This window comes from Falco peregrinus, chromosome 5 (assembly GCF_023634155.1).
Source record: "Falco peregrinus isolate bFalPer1 chromosome 5, bFalPer1.pri, whole genome shotgun sequence".
NCBI classification, from domain to species: domain Eukaryota; kingdom Metazoa; phylum Chordata; class Aves; order Falconiformes; family Falconidae; genus Falco; species Falco peregrinus.
Genome location: NC_073725.1, coordinates 25,518,382 through 25,535,669, shown reverse-complemented (window position 1 = coordinate 25,535,669; position 17,288 = coordinate 25,518,382). Strand labels below are relative to the sequence as shown.

The following is a 17,288-nucleotide window of genomic DNA, read 5'->3' as shown; positions in this document are numbered from 1 at the left end:
TGTCTACAGCTACGTGCTCTGAGCACGTGGAGAAGATGAAGCCAGGCTCTTCTCCAAGTGCACGGTGCCGGTAGGCCGAGAGGCCACAGACACAGTTTGGAACCTGCGGAATTCTACTGACATGTGAGGACCTTATTTTCCAGTTCTTTTTGACCCTGAAAAAGCTCAAGGACTGGAATGCACTGTCCATAAATGTTGTGCAGGCTCTGGCCTTGGACGTTTTCAAGACTCGTCTGGACACAACCCTGACCGGCCCTGTCCAACCTACATCATGCTATGGGAAGAGCAGAAACAGTTTGGCAGGTTTGTTTGATGGGACTGGAAGTAAGGGGAGGACAGCTGGAGATCCAGCTGGTTTGGAGGAAAGGGAAATTGGCAGGGTTACGGCCATCGGGAAAGGCTGTGTGGTGTTGGGTGAGCTTGGCAGAAGCTGATTTATAAGAGGGGTTGAGCAGCGGGGCACAAAGCTTCCTGTGTTGCTTCCTCGAGTACCGATCTTCTTTTGGATAGAAGGAGAAAGTCCACAGTGCCTGTGGGGCTGAGTGGGACAGTTGGTGTCTGCAGGGCTTGGGGGTGTTGAAGATGATGTTTGTAAGAGCTGCAGCCCTGGGCTGTGCTGACAGGAGCTTGGCGCTAGGCACCGTGAAGGCGCTAGGACAGGCCAACCCCACCAAGGCCTTGTGCTGTGAGAGAGAGGACACAGGCATCAGGGAAGGAGAGACTCCCACGACATTGCATGGGGGGATGTGTCAGAGAGGTTGGTCCCCAGCTGCAGGCCTGTCGCCCCTCCACCCTGGCAAGGCAGAAGCTGCTGAGTGCAGGAGCAACAGGTGCCACTGCTGGAGGAGGCAGGAGCACAGCACAGGCATTTCAGGCATGCTAAGAACAAGAATTCTCTCCTCCCTTTCTCGTTCTGGGTTCCCCTGGCAGAGTCGTTTCTGGCAGCTCTGCTCTCTCAGAGCTCCCGGTGGGGACGCGGGCGGGAAACAAGGGAAACAAGGGAAAGGGAAAAACTCCCGTCCTTGGAAGAACAGCACCACGCACCAGGGCAGCCCGGGGTCACCCATAGAAAGCAGTCCTGTGCAGAGAACAAACAAGGCTTCTGGTAGACACCAAGCTGGCCATGAGCCAGTACTGTGCCCCTGCGCCAAGGAGTTCCAAGGGAATCCTCGGCCGCCTCAGACAAAGCATTGCCAAGAGGCCAAGAGAGGCGATTGCTCCCCTTTTCTCAGCACTGCTGGGCAACAGCTGGAGCGGCATCTTCTCGCACACCTTCTCTATGACCCAAGTGGGCTGCAGAGGCAGCAGAAGGCAGGCTCTGAGGCTGCTCCCCGGCACCCGCAGGGCAGCGGGGGCTGCCGCTTCCAGCCCCGGAGCGGGGAGGCAGCTCTGGAAGCTGCTCCATCTCCCGGGCCGAGGCCCCGCTGCTGCCCCAGGCTGCGGCGAGCCCCCGAGCGGCGCCGGCGCCGGGCTCAGCCCCGGGGCGGAGCTGGCGGCGGCGCGGAGCAGAGGAGGCGGCGGAGAGGAGGCGCCGCGGCCGCCGCCCAGAGCCGGGGCTGGCGCGGGGCAGCGAGGCGCGGGCGGCGGAGCGGCGGCATGCGGCGGGGCCGGGGCGCAGGGCTGGCGGGGCTGGCCGCGCTGCTGCTGGGTGCGCGGGGCTGGCGGCGGGGGGCGGGCCGGGGCTCGGCCTGCGGGGGCCCCCGCGGGGCTGCCGTCCCCTCGGGCTTCTGCACGGAGCCCTGCCGCCGCGCCGGGCTCGCGTCCCTCCCTCCCTCTGCTGCCATCCCGCCTTCCCTGCGGAAACTCGCCGTGCTCTCGCTGTCCAGCCCTGCCCGCTGCCTCCTTCCCTCCGCCTTCTGCCGCGGAGCGCCTGCAGCCGCTCCTTCCCCGCTGCTGCTTCCCCTCGGGCTCCTTCCCCGCTGCTGCTTCCCCTCGGGCTCCTTCCCCGCTGCTGCTTCCCCGCTGCTGCTTCCCCTCGGGCTCCTTCCCTTTGTCCCTGGTTTTGTCCAGTGACTCCACCTGTCACTCTCGCGTTCGTATGTCTGCCAGCCGTTAACGGACACCTCCGTTAATGCACCGCTAGACATCCTCTGGAAACTCTTCTCCCCCCCCCCCCATGCCCGAACGTTCCTGGCTGGGATTTGCCATGGCGAACGGCAGGCGGGGCAGGGCACAAAGCAGGTTTTGAGGATTCCCCCTTCTTTTTCTCCTCGGCAGTGGCTGTGGGCAGAGCCCAGGTGCAGCAGGAGCCGTCGGCAGAGACCACCGAGGACACCGGCATCGCCATCAGCTGCTCACATCCCAGCATAGGGACAGGAGACTTCATCCAGTGGTACCGCCAGCTCCCGGGCCGAGGCCCCGCATTCATCACGAGCGGTCACAAAGGGTCCAGAGAGGTGCAGGACCCTCCGGGGCGGATGTCGGTGGCGGCAGACCGCCGGTCCAGCGCCCTGTGGCTCGCCCGGCCCCGGCGCAGGGACGCGGCGGTGTATTACTGCGCCGTGGGAGACACGGGGCTCGGAGCCGGGGCTGCGGCCGGGCACGAACCTCGGCGGCCGGCGCCGGGCGTGTGTGTCGGGGGCGGGGGGACAGCCCCGGCCGGGCCCGCCAGGGGGCGCTGCCGCCTCGCCCCGCCCGGCCGCGGGCGCTTCCCGCCACCGCCTGCGGCACCGGCACCGGCACCGGGATCAGCGGGTGCCCCTTGCAGTCGCTGCCCGGGCTCAGCACCTCTCCTCCTCGAGGGCTGCTGCGCATCGGTGCTCCGAGGCAGCAAACAGCCGCGCTTGGGCCGCGCTGCACGGGGAGCCTGAGAGGGTCTGTGCAAGGCAGCGGGGCGCAGCGTGTTTCCCACCACGCGCTCGTGCTTGCCCAGCACGGGGTCAGAGCCTTGCGGGTACCGTGGCGTCCCCTGGCCTGTCTGAAAAGGCCTGCCGGCATTGTCCCGCAACGCCTTCCCAGAGGGGACCGATTCCCATCCAGGCCACCTCAGGCTGCTTCTCCTCTTGCCAAGGATGCTGAGCTCTTCATGACTTTTAGGAAGGCCAAGTGACACCTCTAGGTCCTCCAAGTGCTGCCATGGCACAGGGAGTTCACGATGTCAAGAATAAAGCGAACGCAAATGCTCCAGCACGATGCTCAGCTTAGTGGGTGTCTCACCTTTGCCTGGCTGCCTTGGGCAAACACAGCAGCAGCTTCCACCCGGTAATTTTCCCCATCCCAAGGACGCACACAAAGATCTCAGCTTGGAGTTGTTATTAACACTAACAAGCTCCCTGGGCATTCAAATCAGGCAATTCCCTGCAGATCCTTGTGCATTTCTTCCTGTCAGGCTTTCCTTCCTGGAGATCTGCTGTGTCACCACCATCGTCCCCCAGATGCTGTCCCCAAGATTCCTTGCCAACAGAACAATCCTTTGTGTCTCCTGCTGTTATTTTCCTGCTTCTTCCTGGCTATGCCTGAGTTCCCGATCCTCTCAGCCATGGCCTTCAGTCATGGTGTCACCATATGCAAAGTGCTTGGCAAAAAGCACTGTCATTGTTACCGAAATCTCGGAATTAAGAGCTTATCGACACCAATGTGATGTAGATAAGCAGACACTTCTTTCTTAACGGCCAGGTGCGTGAGCGAGTCCTCTCACGATCAACGCACGCCGGGTCCCAAAATCAGACACCATATATAAAACTTATTCCTACATATTCATTAAGTATTCATGCATAACCATGATATTTCCCCTAAATCATTAACATATTCTCCTCCTATATCCGATTCTGCACAGTAGAGCTTAGAAAGGTCTAGAAATGGGTCTGGGGTACGATTTGGGTGGGTGGTATATGAGTCGGTGGTCGCGATCTCCCCCTGCCGGAATTAAAAGTTCACGATTTCTTGGCAGGTAACTACAAGCTGTTCCAGTCGACTCTCCCCAGTTCCCATTAATCTCATATTCTGACATTTCAATACACCTCTACATACAGAAGACTGGTTAAATACAAAGAAACCCTTCAAACCCTAAAGTTATTACCTAAGTTTTAACAATGGTTCCAGCCCCTTCTTCTAGCCTTGGTACAGGATGTGCAGAAGATCTCATAGCAGCTTTTACTGCGCAACTATAAGTTTCATTAAAAATATTTCTTATCCTTCTATTTTTCAATTTTATAAAATGATTTTATAAAATCAATTAATCAATCAAATAAAGTCAATCAATCTTAACTTATTAACAAATCGATAACATTTCCCCCCTTTGAAAGTGTTGAAAATCATTATTTCAATACTTTCACATTATTCATATATCTTTTGTTTCAACATATTTTGGTGATGGATCATGTCTTGATAAAATAGTTGGTACTTCTCTCATAATCATACGATTGACTGCAATTCTATTGGTAAACTGTTTCTTCAAACATGCATATACTAGCATGCTCATCAAAAAGACAATTAGTAACAGAAACAAAGTTTTAATTATAGATTGTATCCAAGAGCTCAAATTCCATCCCAGTTTGTTAAAAATTTTCCTAAGCCAATCTTCTGACACATCCTTTTGAATTGTTTCAGTTTCTTTTTCAATTTTTCCTAATAGGTCTAGATCATGTTCCACATCCTGAGTGACATTTGGAATGTGGATACAACAGTGGTCCAATTTATCCTCGAGATATCCACATACTCCATGTTCTTTAAGTAGGAGCATATCTAGTGCCATTCTATTTTTTAAAGTCATTCTGGAAGTTGCCTGTAATTGTATATTCAATTCCTTAAACCCTTTTTTGGTAACGTTTGCTAATTTTTCCACTTGACCAGTTAACTGATAGAGCCATGCTCTGTTTCTATATGAAGCTGTAGGATTTAAAAGTGATTTGAGTGCCCAACCAGTTTTCACTCCTGTTTATGGTTCATTCCAAATATCATCATTTATCTCAGATCTCTTTATTCGTTTCAATTCTAAATTCTCTAAGGATCCTTTAAATGGTGATTTCTTCCAAACTGGACACAATGTTGGCATGCCTAAAGTAATTTGTTTCACCTTACCATCTAATGGTAAATGTGTGGTCCAGGTTCCATCACTTAATGCCCAAACTAAATGTCCTGGACTTCAAATAGTAGTTTTACTACAACTAAACAAAGTTCCTTTTCTAACTGTAAAAGTGCTGGTTAAATTGAGAGTGTTCTTAAGACCTCGACAAAAACAACCATATTTTAAATCAGTGGCCTACAGAGGAATTCTTTGGATTACTAAGTTTGCATTACTGCAATCATACACTTTTTCACATTTCCACCATGGCACTATTTTATTTTCCTTCTCTCCCGATGAAATTGATCTATCATTGACCCAGGGTAATACTGAAACAAACTTTTCCATCCCAGGTAAAACACCAAGAAGTTCTTGCCATATACTGAAAATGGGAAAATATGGACATAAACCATATAGAGTCCCATTGTTCTACTAATTGGGTACCTCGGCCAGTTTTGTTACGCTTCCATTTCATGATACTTCTGCTCACATTGGTTTTAAGTTGTTCATCATAAGAACACCATCCTAACTGGAGATTTGGACCCCCAGGAAGAAGAACTCAAGCTATGGCACTAGGTCGGGATCCTGTTATAAAATAATAATTCAATAGTTTGGGTTTGGTTTTGGGTTTTTTTTTACAATCTGTTTCTTTACCTGGTGACTTCCACTGTTTTCTAATAACCTTTACTTGTTCATACCATTGAGTTACTGGCCTTTGTTCACAATAGGTGGTTTCATTTTTATGTTCCAGATTAGTCAGATTCATACTTAAAATTCCCCATGGAATAGATTCACCTACTGCCCTCGGTATTGGCAAACAAGCAGTGATCTGCGTGACATTTTGTAAACTGGCAAATTCTTTAGTCAATCCTACCATCAAATTTTCCTCAGCCATTTGTTTGGGAATTTCAATCACTTGTTCTGTTTCTACTTGTCTTTTGTTCCTGTCCACCAAGCCGGCCCATGATCCCACCAACACTACCGACCAAAATAAAATCCAATATAAAAATTAGACATGTTTCAGTGTCAATTTTAAAGTCTCTGGGTCACAATTGACAATCTTCCATGGAGTAGGTGCTTTCTTCGCTCGAGTATAATGTATCCAAGCATCTGATTCTGCTATCTTGATAGCTGTAAAAGTGGTTAACAGCATCTGGAAAGGTCCTCTCCAGCGCTCCTGCAAAGGTTCAGAGGTCCAGGTCTTCACATAGACATAGTCTCCTGGTTGGAAATCATGCACTGAATTTTCCTGGAATAAAGGTCTATTCCAAATTACTACACTCCAAATCACAGCCAAAGTTTTCCTTAGAAAAAGCAAATAGTTATACACATCTTGTTTTCCTTTTACATATATGTTTAGATTTGGTTCTAGAGACTCATATGGTTTTCCATATAATAATTCATAAGGACTGACTGAGGTTCCACTCTTTGGCTGTACCCTGATTCATAATAATGCCAATGGAAGCGCCTGAGGCCACTTTAGACTGGTTTCTTGACAAATTTTACTTATTTGTCGTTTCAAAGTTTGATTCATCCTCTCCACTTTTCCACTAAATTGTGGTCTCCAAGACGCATGCAAATCCCAATTAATACCCAATACTTTGCTAACACTTTGGACTACTTCAGCAACAAAGTGTGGACCTCTGTCAGAGGAAATTCCAATAGGAACTCCAAATCTCGGAATTATTTCTTGTAATAACCACTTTACAACCTCTTTTTGCTTGTGTGGTGCGACAGGGAAGGGCTTCTGGCCATCCTGTAAAAGTATCAACCCTTACCAGGATGTACCGGTACCCATTTTGTCTAGGTAACTCTGAAAAATCTACTTGCCAATCAATAATCTCCAGGTTCTGTACCAGATTTCAGTCTACCCATTTGAACCTTTTTCTTAATCACTGGATTATTTTTCAAACATACTTCACACTTTGCAGTTACCATTTTAGCTATTCCCAACATCTTAACTGATATTACTTGCTTTCATAAAGATGTTACTAAGGCTTCTGCTCCCCAGTGACATTCTTGATGTCTCGTTTGAATTATCTCTCTCATCACAAGAGGTGGAATTACTACCTGTCCATTAGGAGTTAACCACCATCCCGCTAAGTTTTTCTTAGCATTTAATAACTGACCTAATCTGTCATCTTCCTCTGAATATCTTGTTTTTTTCCCTAGGAAGGGTTACTGTTTTAGAAGGAATTATTGCCATTTGCAATGCTTGTTTCTTCGCTACCTTTTTTTTTTTTTTTTTGCTGTTCTATCAGCTAAATTATTGCCAGCTATTATTTTTGTATTCCCAATCTGGTGTGCCTTACAGTGCATGATTGCTACTTGATCTGGCTTTTGAACTGCTTGCAATAATCGTAAAATTTCTGTTTGATGCTTAATGTTTGATCCTTGAGAGGACAATAACCCCCTCTCTTTCCACAAAGCTCCATGGACATGCACTACCCCAAAGGCATATTTTGAATCAGTCCAGATATTTACTCTCTTGTCTTTGCTTAGTTCTAAGGCTCGAATTAAAGCGATGAGTTCCGCCTTTTGTGCTGATGTGGTACTCGCCAATGCTCCTGCTTCTATAACTGTAGTCTCTGTTGTTCCCGCATATCCGGCGTATCAAACTCCTTGTTCCATAAAGCTGCTTCCATCAGTATACAATTCCCAGTCTGGTCGCTCCAATGGCACATCCTTCAGATCTTCACGACTGGAATAAACATACTCAATGGTAGCCAAGCAATCGTGTTCCAGTCGTCCTTCTTCCTGTATGGAACTTAAAAACACTGCAGGATTTACCAGGTTAGTTGTCTTTAGAATCACATCATCTTGTTCAGTCAATACCACCTGGTATTTCATCATTCGGCTGGGGGACAGCCAATGTCCCCCCTTCTGTTCTAGGACAGTTATCACCATGTGTGGAACATAGACTGTTATTGTTCTTCCCAAAGTCAATTTCCGAGCTTCTTGTATGAGCATCACTGTTGCTGCCACTGCTCGAAGGCAGTTTGGCCACCCTTTACTCACTGTGTCCAGTTGTATAGAGAAATATCCGACCGGTCGTTTCCAGCTTCCTATCCTCTGGGTTAACACGCCCAGTGCGAGGTGTTGTCTTTCATGTACAAACAGCTGGAAATCTTGGGTTAGATCTGGCAGTCCCAAGGCAGGTGCAGACATTAGGGCACGTTTCAACTCTACAAAAGCCTTTTGTTGTTGTGGGCCCCACACAAAGGGAGAGTTCTTTTGGGCCTCGTACAGCGGTTTAGCTATTAGCCCATAGTTCATGATCCAAAGGCGACACCACCCAGTCATTCCCAAAAATGCTCTGAGTTCATGAATATTTCTCGGCTCAGGTATACCACAAAGAGCTTCTTTGTGATTTTTCCCTAATTGTCGTTGTCCTTTTAAAATCTCAAAGCCGAGATATATCACAGTCTGGCAGGCTATTTGGGCTTTCTTCCTGGATACCTTATACCCATTTAGTCCCAGGAAATTCAAAAGGTCAATAGTCACCTGTATACAAATAGATCTTTCTTCTGTAGCAATCAATATATCATCCACATATTGTAAAAGTAAATGTCCAGGTCTTGGTTTGTCCTGCTTCCAGATTTCAAATTCTGCGCAGTAGAGCTTAGAAAGGTCTAGAAATGGGTCTGGGGTACAATTTGGGTGGGTGGTATATGAGTCGGTGGTCGCGATCTCCCCCTGCCGGAATTACCTTTTACTAAAGTTCACGATTTCTTGGCAGGCATCTACAAGCTGTTCCAGTCGACTCTCCCCAGTTCCCATTAATCTCATATTCTGACATTTCAATACACCTCTACATAAAGAAGACTGGTTAAATACAAAGAAACCTTTCAACCCTAAAGTTATTACCTAAGTTTTAACAATGGTTCCAGCCCCTTCTTCTAGCCTTGGCACAAGACGTACAGAAGATCTCATAGCAGCTTTTACTGTGCAACGATAAGTTTCATTAAAATATTTCTTATCCTTCTATTTTTCAATTTTATAAAATGATTTTATAAAATCAATTAATCAATCAAATAAAGTCAATCAATCTTAACTTATTAACAAATCGATAACAATGGCACCCTGCTGGTTGTTTCCCTCATGTGAAGAAATGCCAGCTCTTGACCCTGCTCAGAGCAGCTTTCACATCCTCCTTTCTTAGGGTGTAAACCAAGGTGTTGAGCAGAAGAGGAAGAACCACGCAGAGAACAGCCGCTACTCTGCCTAGTGACCTTTTCTCGGGGGCTCCCGTGTAGGTGAAGACACATGAGGCATAGAACCAGGCCACAGCATTGAAATGAGAAGCGCAGCCTGAGACAGCTCAGTGCCCGTCTTCTGCACAGAAGAGCTGCAGCATGATTTAAATCTCCATTGGAAAGGACAACCGCTGGCAGCAACGCCCTTAGTTTGAGGTCTAAAACTTGGGTGGATCCTGTGCCCCTTTTCTATCTTTCCATGGTCTCCGTTGGGCAAGCAAGCTAGAGGTCGTGCCAAGAGCCAGTAGCAGCGCTCTGGCAGGGCTTTGGCAAAAGGCCTTACTTGCCAGGCACGCAACAGAAACGCCCTTATAATGGTGTTGGCCTTTTCATATTTTTGCTATGCTTGTATGTGCTTCATTAGCCATAATCCCCTCTCGGTGGAGGACAGGGGTGTAGGGATTTCCATCCTTCCACTTGTACATTTCTGTCAAGACATCGGGGTTTTCATGGAGGAAATAGGATATGAGGCTGTGGTGGCTGCCAAGAGACACTTCTCCCCACCCGAAGGGATGAGATTTACAGGTAAAGGGAATTCTAGGTATGTTCCCCCAGCACTGCAGCCAATTCCTGAGCACAAGGTCTGTGGTGGAGAGGAAGCCTGCACGGCTCTAGTAGCTCACTCAGCTGTTCAGAGTCGACGTTCTTGGGCTTCAGAAGCACAGAGGAAAACCTGGTTTGTGCAGCGGCAGAGGCCCTCGCTGTGAACCGGTGGTAAAGGATCCCTTCTCCAGGCATTCTTTGCATGCGGTTCAAAGCGGCCAGCCAGCACGCTTGCCTCAGCGGTGGTGTCCTGGAGCCCAGGGCAGCACAGGCCGCCAGGGGTTCTCCAGGTGGGTACTTGGAGGGATGGATGAAGCCTGGCTGTAAAGCAGAGGGCAACATGGTGCTGTGGGTTGTGGTTAGGCTGGGCGTGTGCCTCCCCAGCCTCTGTGCCAGTGAGGAAAGCTGTGGAGATTGGTATGGGGGCAACTTTTTCAGCCAAGTCCAAGCCCAGGGGCTTGGAACACAGGAGTGAATCCTCAGCAGAAGGATCCTACTTGTCTTGCTCCTAGGCTCCCCCCAGCATCCACCGAGAGCTGCCGTTGGAGAGAATGGTTCCAGGCAGGAGGCATGATCGTGCTCGTGACTTATTTCCTGGCCAAATGAGCCCAAGGAGGGAAGATCCCCTCCTTGCCTTGCACCTGGGGGTTGGCTGAACCCTGAGCCTGCAATCTCACCCTGTTCAGATGCATGGATCAGCCTTTGGCAGCTTATAGAAAGCGAGGTGGAGCATGAGCCCAGTGCCAAAGCTGACAAACGGATAGATACGGCGGACACGGAGCCAGGCAATGCTGAAATACCTTTCTGGCTTGACAGATCACAGGCAGAAGGAATTTACGCTGCAGTTCCACCAGAAGCGACCATGCAGGTAGGACACACCAGAAGAGGATTGTTCTCCAAAGGCCTGAGCCATGATCGAGCACTTCCTCCGGGGAGAGGCACCTTTCAGCTTCTGGAGGGCGCTGGGACCGTGCTGTAGACACAGGTTGGAGGTCAGGCAGCTGGGGAGGCAGGGGATGCCTGGTGGCCAGTGGCTGCAGGTGAGTCAGCAGTGTGCCCTTGTGGCAAAGCACACCTACTGCGCTCTGAGATGCCAGCGAAAGCGGAGCCAGCACAGGCAGGGAAGTCATCCTTCTCCTCTCTTTGGCACTCCTGAGACCATGCCTGGGCTCCTGCGTTCAGGCTGGGGCTCCTCGGTGTGCAGGCAAGGTACAGGCGTGTTGGAGGGAGTCCAGCAGGAGGCCCCAAGGCAGGCAGGGAGCTTGAGGGCATGATGCACTCAGAGCCTGAGGGAACGAGGCCTTAGCAAAAGAAGGCTCAAAGGGAGACCTTATGGGTGTCTACAGCTACGTGCTCTGAGCACGTGGAGAAGATGAAGCCAGGCTCTTCTCCAAGTGCACGGTGCCGGTAGGCCGAGAGGCCACAGACACAGTTTGGAACCTGCGGAATTCTACTGACATGTGAGGACCTTATTTTCCAGTTCTTTTTGACCCTGAAAAAGCTCAAGGACTGGAATGCACTGTCCATAAATGTTGTGCAGGCTCTGGCCTTGGACGTTTTCAAGACTCGTCTGGACACAGCCCTGACCGGCCCTGTCCAACCTACATCATGCTATGGGAAGAGCAGAAACAGTTTGGCAGGTTTGTTTGATGGGACTGGAAGTAAGGGCAGGACAGCTGGAGATCCAGCTGGTTTGGAGGAAAGGGAAATTGGCAGGGTTACGGCCATCGGGAAAGGCTGCGTGGTGTTGGGTGAGCTTGGCAGAAGCTGATTTATAAGAGGGGTTGAGCAGCGGGGCACAAAGCTTCCTGTGTTGCTTCCTCGAGTACCGATCTTCTTTTGGATAGAAGGAGAAAGTCCACAGTGCCTGTGGGGCTGAGTGGGACAGTTGGTGTCTGCAGGGCTTGGGGGTGTTGAAGATGATGTTTGTAAGAGCTGCAGCCCTGGGCTGTGCTGACAGGAGCTTGGCGCTAGGCACCGTGAAGGCGCTAGGACAGGCCAACCCCACCAAGGCCTTGTGCTGTGAGAGAGAGGACACAGGCATCAGGGAAGGAGAGACTCCCACGACATTGCATGGGGGGATGTGTCAGAGAGGTTGGTCCCCAGCTGCAGGCCTGTCGCCCCTCCACCCTGGCAAGGCAGAAGCTGCTGAGTGCAGGAGCAACAGGTGCCACTGCTGGAGGAGGCAGGAGCACAGCACAGGCATTTCAGGCATGCTAAGAACAAGAATTCTCTCCTCCCTTTCTCGTTCTGGGTTCCCCTGGCAGAGTCGTTTCTGGCAGCTCTGCTCTCTCAGAGCTCCCGGTGGGGACGCGGGCGGGAAACAAGGGAAACAAGGGAAAGGGAAAAACTCCCGTCCTTGGAAGAACAGCACCACGCACCAGGGCAGCCCGGGGTCACCCATAGAAAGCAGTCCTGTGCAGAGAACAAACAAGGCTTCTGGTAGACACCAAGCTGGCCATGAGCCAGTACTGTGCCCCTGCGCCAAGGAGTTCCAAGGGAATCCTCGGCCGCCTCAGACAAAGCATTGCCAAGAGGCCAAGAGAGGCGATTGCTCCCCTTTTCTCAGCACTGCTGGGCAACAGCTGGAGCGGCATCTTCTCGCACACCTTCTCTATGACCCAAGTGGGCTGCAGAGGCAGCAGAAGGCAGGCTCTGAGGCTGCTCCCCGGCACCCGCAGGGCAGCGGGGGCTGCCGCTTCCAGCCCCGGAGCGGGGAGGCAGCTCTGGAAGCTGCTCCATCTCCCGGGCCGAGGCCCCGCTGCTGCCCCAGGCTGCGGCGAGCCCCCGAGCGGCGCCGGCGCCGGGCTCAGCCCCGGGGCGGAGCTGGCGGCGGCGCGGAGCAGAGGAGGCGGCGGAGAGGAGGCGCCGCGGCCGCCGCCCAGAGCCGGGGCTGGCGCGGGGCAGCGAGGCGCGGGCGGCGGAGCGGCGGCATGCGGCGGGGCCGGGGCGCAGGGCTGGCGGGGCTGGCCGCGCTGCTGCTGGGTGCGCGGGGCTGGCGGCGGGGGGCGGGCCGGGGCTCGGCCTGCGGGGGCCCCCGCGGGGCTGCCGTCCCCTCGGGCTTCTGCACGGAGCCCTGCCGCCGCGCCGGGCTCGCGTCCCTCCCTCCTCTGCTGCCATCCCGCCTTCCCTGCGGAAACTCGCCGTGCTCTCGCTGTCCAGCCCTGCCCGCTGCCTCCTTCCCTCCGCCTTCTGCCGCGGAGCGCCTGCAGCCGCTCCTTCCCCGCTGCTGCTTCCCCTCGGGCTCCTTCCCCGCTGCTGCTTCCCCTCGGGCTCCTTCCCCGCTGCTGCTTCCCCTCGGGCTCCTTCCCTTTGTCCCTGTTTTTGTCCAGTGACTCCACCTGTCACTCTCGCGTGCGTATGTCTGCCAGCCGTTAACGGACACCTCCGTTAATGCACCTGTAGACATCCTCTGGAAACTCTTCTCCCCCCGCCATGCCCGAATGTTCCCGACTGGGATTTGCCATGGCGAACGGCAGGCGGGGCAGGGCACAAAGCAGGTTTTGAGGATTCCCCCTTCTTTTTCTCCTCGGCAGTGGCTGTGGGCAGAGCCCAGGTGCAGCAGGAGCCGTCGGCAGAGACCACCGAGGACACCGGCATCGCCATCAGCTGCTCACACCCCAGCATAGGGACAGGAGACTTAATCCACTGGTACCGCCAGCTCCCGGGCCGAGGCCCCGCACTCATCACGAGCGGTCACAAAGGGTCCAGAGAGGTGCAGGACCCTCCGGGGCGGATGTCGGTGGCGGCAGACCGCCGGTCCAGCGCCCTGTGGCTCGCCCGGCCCCGGCGCAGGGACGCGGCGGTGTATTACTGCGCCGTGGGAGACACGGGGCTCGGAGCCGGGGCTGCGGCCGGGCACGAACCTCGGCGGCCGGCGCCGGGCGTGTGTGTCGGGGGCGGGGGGACAGCCCCGGCCGGGCCCGCCAGGGGGCGCTGCCGCCTCGCCCCGCCCGGCCGCGGGCGCTTCCCGCCACCGCCTGCGGCACCGGCACCGGCACCGGGATCAGCGGGTGCCCCTTGCAGTCGCTGCCCGGGCTCAGCACCTCTCCTCCTCGAGGGCTGCTGCGCATCGGTGCTCCGAGGCAGCAAACAGCCGCGCTTGGGCCGCGCTGCACGGGGAGCCTGAGAGGGTCTGTGCAAGGCAGCGGGGCGCAGCGTGTTTCCCACCACGCGCTCGTGCTTGCCCAGCACGGGGTCAGAGCCTTGCGGGTACCGTGGCGTCCCCTGGCCTGTCTGAAAAGGCCTGCCGGCATTGTCCCGCAACGCCTTCCCAGAGGGGACCGATTCCCATCCAGGCCACCTCAGGCTGCTTCTCCTCTTGCCAAGGATGCTGAGCTCTTCATGACTTTTAGGAAGGCCAAGTGACACCTCTAGGTCCTCCAAGTGCTGCCATGGCACAGGGAGTTCACGATGTCAAGAATAAAGCGAACGCAAATGCTCCAGCACGATGCTCAGCTTAGTGGGTGTCTCACCTTTGCCTGGCTGCCTTGGGCAAACACAGCAGCAGCTTCCACCCGGTAATTTTCCCCATCCCAAGGACGCACACAAAGATCTCAGCTTGGAGTTGTTATTAACACTAACAAGCTCCCTGGGCATTCAAATCAGGCAATTCCCTGCAGATCCTTGTGCATTTCTTCCTGTCAGGCTTTCCTTCCTGGAGATCTGCTGTGTCACCACCATCGTCCCCCAGATGCTGTCCCCAAGATTCCTTGCCAACAGAACAATCCTTTGTGTCTCCTGCTGTTATTTTCCTGCTTCTTCCTGGCTATGCCTGAGTTCCCGATCCTCTCAGCCATGGCCTTCAGTCATGGTGTCACCATACGCAAAGTGCTTGGCAAAAAGCACTGTCATGACAAAGAAGCTCTGCTCCCTGCCAGCGCCGGGAGTGTGGGCAGTGGGCTTTTTGGTCACCTCCTCCCAGGTGGCTCTGCTGCTGCAATGTCCCTTCTGCACCAGGAAGGTTGTTAGCTGTAGAGGAATTATAGAGCAATGAAGTCCTGTTAATTAACATTGATAATACACAGCTGTGGGCTGCCTTCAGGGTCGGTGGGTTGGCTGATGTGGATAATGTGCAGCTGTGGCTGGTTCCTGCTAAGTAGTTAAATAGCTCTAAGGGGTATGGAAGGGGACCACTGGATGAAGAGAGACCTGGAAGAAGCAGAGGGAGGAGAAAGAGTGCACGTGTGTTCTGGATGTATAAAAAACCAAGGAGAGTGCCAGGGAGATGTGTGAAGTAGAAGGGGGGGCTGGATAAGGTAGAGGCTGGCTGCAAGAGGAGCCCTGGGTGAAGAGAGAATCCAGATGCAGCAGAGGAACGCAGCAGGGTGTACTGGCCTGAAGAGGATGAGGAAACAGCATGGACAGTAGATGACCTTGTGAAACCTTGTGAGGGATTGGCAGCTCTGCCGGGGCAAGATGCGGGAGCTACTTATTGAAGTTAAGGGGGTATGTGATGGTAAAAGCCTTGTTGCAGCCGGCTAGTTTGGATACTGCTGTGACAGTTAACTATCTCTACTGCTGTACTGGGCCAGCATGAGCATGGCGTGTTGGGGTTGGGTTGACCTTGCCTGGCTGCAACGTCTCCCCCACTCTGCTCTATCACTCCCACTACTCACCAGGATGGAAAAATAAGAAGGCTCATGGTTTGTGGCAAGGACAGGGAAATTTTGACCCAGCAGTTGGTGTCACAGGCAAACAGGCTCAGCTTGGAGAAATTAATTTCTTGCCAATCAAATCAGAGTAGGAGAATGAGAAATGAGAATAAATTTTAAAACACCTTCCCTGCAACACTTCCTTATGCCTGGGCTCACCTTCCGTCCTGACGTCCCTACTTCCTCCCCCAGAGGAACACAGGAGGATGTGCAATGGGTGCTGCAGTCAGTTCATAACTCATTCCCTCTGCCGCCTCTTCCTCCTCATGCTCTTTCCCTGCTGCGGTGTGGGGTCCCTCCCGTGGGAGACTGTCCTTCTCCAACACGAGTCCTTTCCGTGGGCTGCAGTTCTTCACAAACTGCTACAGCGTGGATCCCCCGTGGGGCCACAGATCTTGCCAGAAGCCTGCTCCATGATGGGATCTCCATGGGGTCACAGCTTCCTTCAGGGCACATCCACCTGCTGTGGCATGGGCTCCTCCATGGGCTGCAGGTGGATGTCTGCCCCACCCTTAACCTCCATGGGCTGCAGGGGGACAAGCTGCATCACCAGCTCATCAGGGACAACCTGTGTCATGAGCCACACATGAACCTGGAGCACCTCATCCCCTCCTCCTTCTTTGCTGACTTCAGTGCCTGCAGAGTTGTTTCTCTCCCATATTCTCATTCCTCTCTCCCACATGCTCTTGTGCACCACTTTTTCAACCTTCTTAAATGTATTATTGTGGAGGCGCCACCACCGTCACTGACTGGCCCAGCTTTGGTCAGTGGCAGGTCCGTCTTGTAGCCACCTGAAACTGGCTCTGAACAACATGGGGCGGCACTGACTGGCACCTTCTCACAGAAGCCACCCCGGCAGCCCCCCTGCTACCATAACCTTGCCCCATAAACCAAATACATTCCACTCCTCACCTCTGTGAATCAAGTGTTTTCAATTAACAGTCATATATGCCCTTCTCAGACAGTCCACAATGCTCACAAACTCCCCCTTACATCAGCAGGCCACAGCCAGGGCACAGGACACTGTGCAGATCGCGTCCACAGAAGGATTACTCCATTGCGGTTGGTCATGCTTTTAGAGCATTTTCTTCCATTGGAAACAGGTCTGACATCATTGCTACTGTGAACCACCGCAAGCTGGACAGAAGTTGACTGCAAATCAGCAGATAGTAGCAGCTGGGACATCCTGAGTTCTCAGGGTATAAATCAAGGCAATCAGCAGGGGAGTAAGAGAGCTGTAAAGAACCATGGCAGCTCCATCAGTAGGTGGTTTAAATCACCATCAAAAAACCCCAGAACCTCTGGCAGCAGCGCCCTTAGTTTGGACTGTAAAACCTGCATGGATTCTGTACCCGTTTCCTCCATGTCCAAGATCTCCTCGGTCGGGCAGGCAAACCAGGGGGCATGCCAAGGGCCAGGAGCAGCGCTTTGGCGGTGCTGTGGCCAAATGGCTTGCTCGTCTGTATGGAGAAATGCCATCCCTCCCTCTTCTACAAGGACCATTGCAGGTGCTATCCTCATTAAGAAGGAACTCCAGCTTGTTACAAGGTTTACTGTGGTTGGGTTAGGAAGTGCAGCTGTGCTGCTGCAGGTGATGGTTCCTTGTAGCACAGCTAGGGAAAAAGGATTTCAGACATGCAAGTGAAATGCCCTGATAAAACATTGCCCTTCAGTCGTGGTCCCTGGCGAGGAGCGACTCCTCTTGGGTCTGCACAGGGAGGCAGGCAGCAGAGGTCCTCCTGCCACATGAGCCGGGCATTGCTGCTGCTCAGCAGGCAGGGGCTGGGGATCTCTTCCACCCCACTAACATAGCCAGGCCCTGTTAGAACAGAA

The 17,288-nt window shown here is 53.0% G+C and overlaps 2 protein-coding genes across 2 annotated transcripts; both read left to right on the top strand.

Annotated features, from left to right (window-relative positions):
* Positions 1 to 1,423: 1,423 nt before the first annotated feature.
* Positions 1,424 to 2,810, top strand: LOC129784442 (uncharacterized). The gene is made up of 2 exons (XM_055803733.1): positions 1,424 to 1,648; positions 2,218 to 2,810. Exons 1-2 carry the CDS (start codon positions 1,597 to 1,599, stop codon positions 2,808 to 2,810), a joined length of 645 nt encoding a protein of 214 aa, XP_055659708.1. The 5' UTR covers positions 1,424 to 1,596.
* Positions 2,811 to 12,561: 9,751 nt separating this feature from the next.
* Positions 12,562 to 13,930, top strand: LOC129784441 (uncharacterized). Its single transcript, XM_055803732.1, has 2 exons — positions 12,562 to 12,786; positions 13,338 to 13,930. The coding sequence occupies exons 1-2, from the start codon at positions 12,735 to 12,737 to the stop codon at positions 13,928 to 13,930; spliced, it is 645 nt and encodes a 214-aa protein (XP_055659707.1). The 5' UTR covers positions 12,562 to 12,734.
* The last annotated feature ends 3,358 nt before the right edge of the window (positions 13,931 to 17,288 follow it).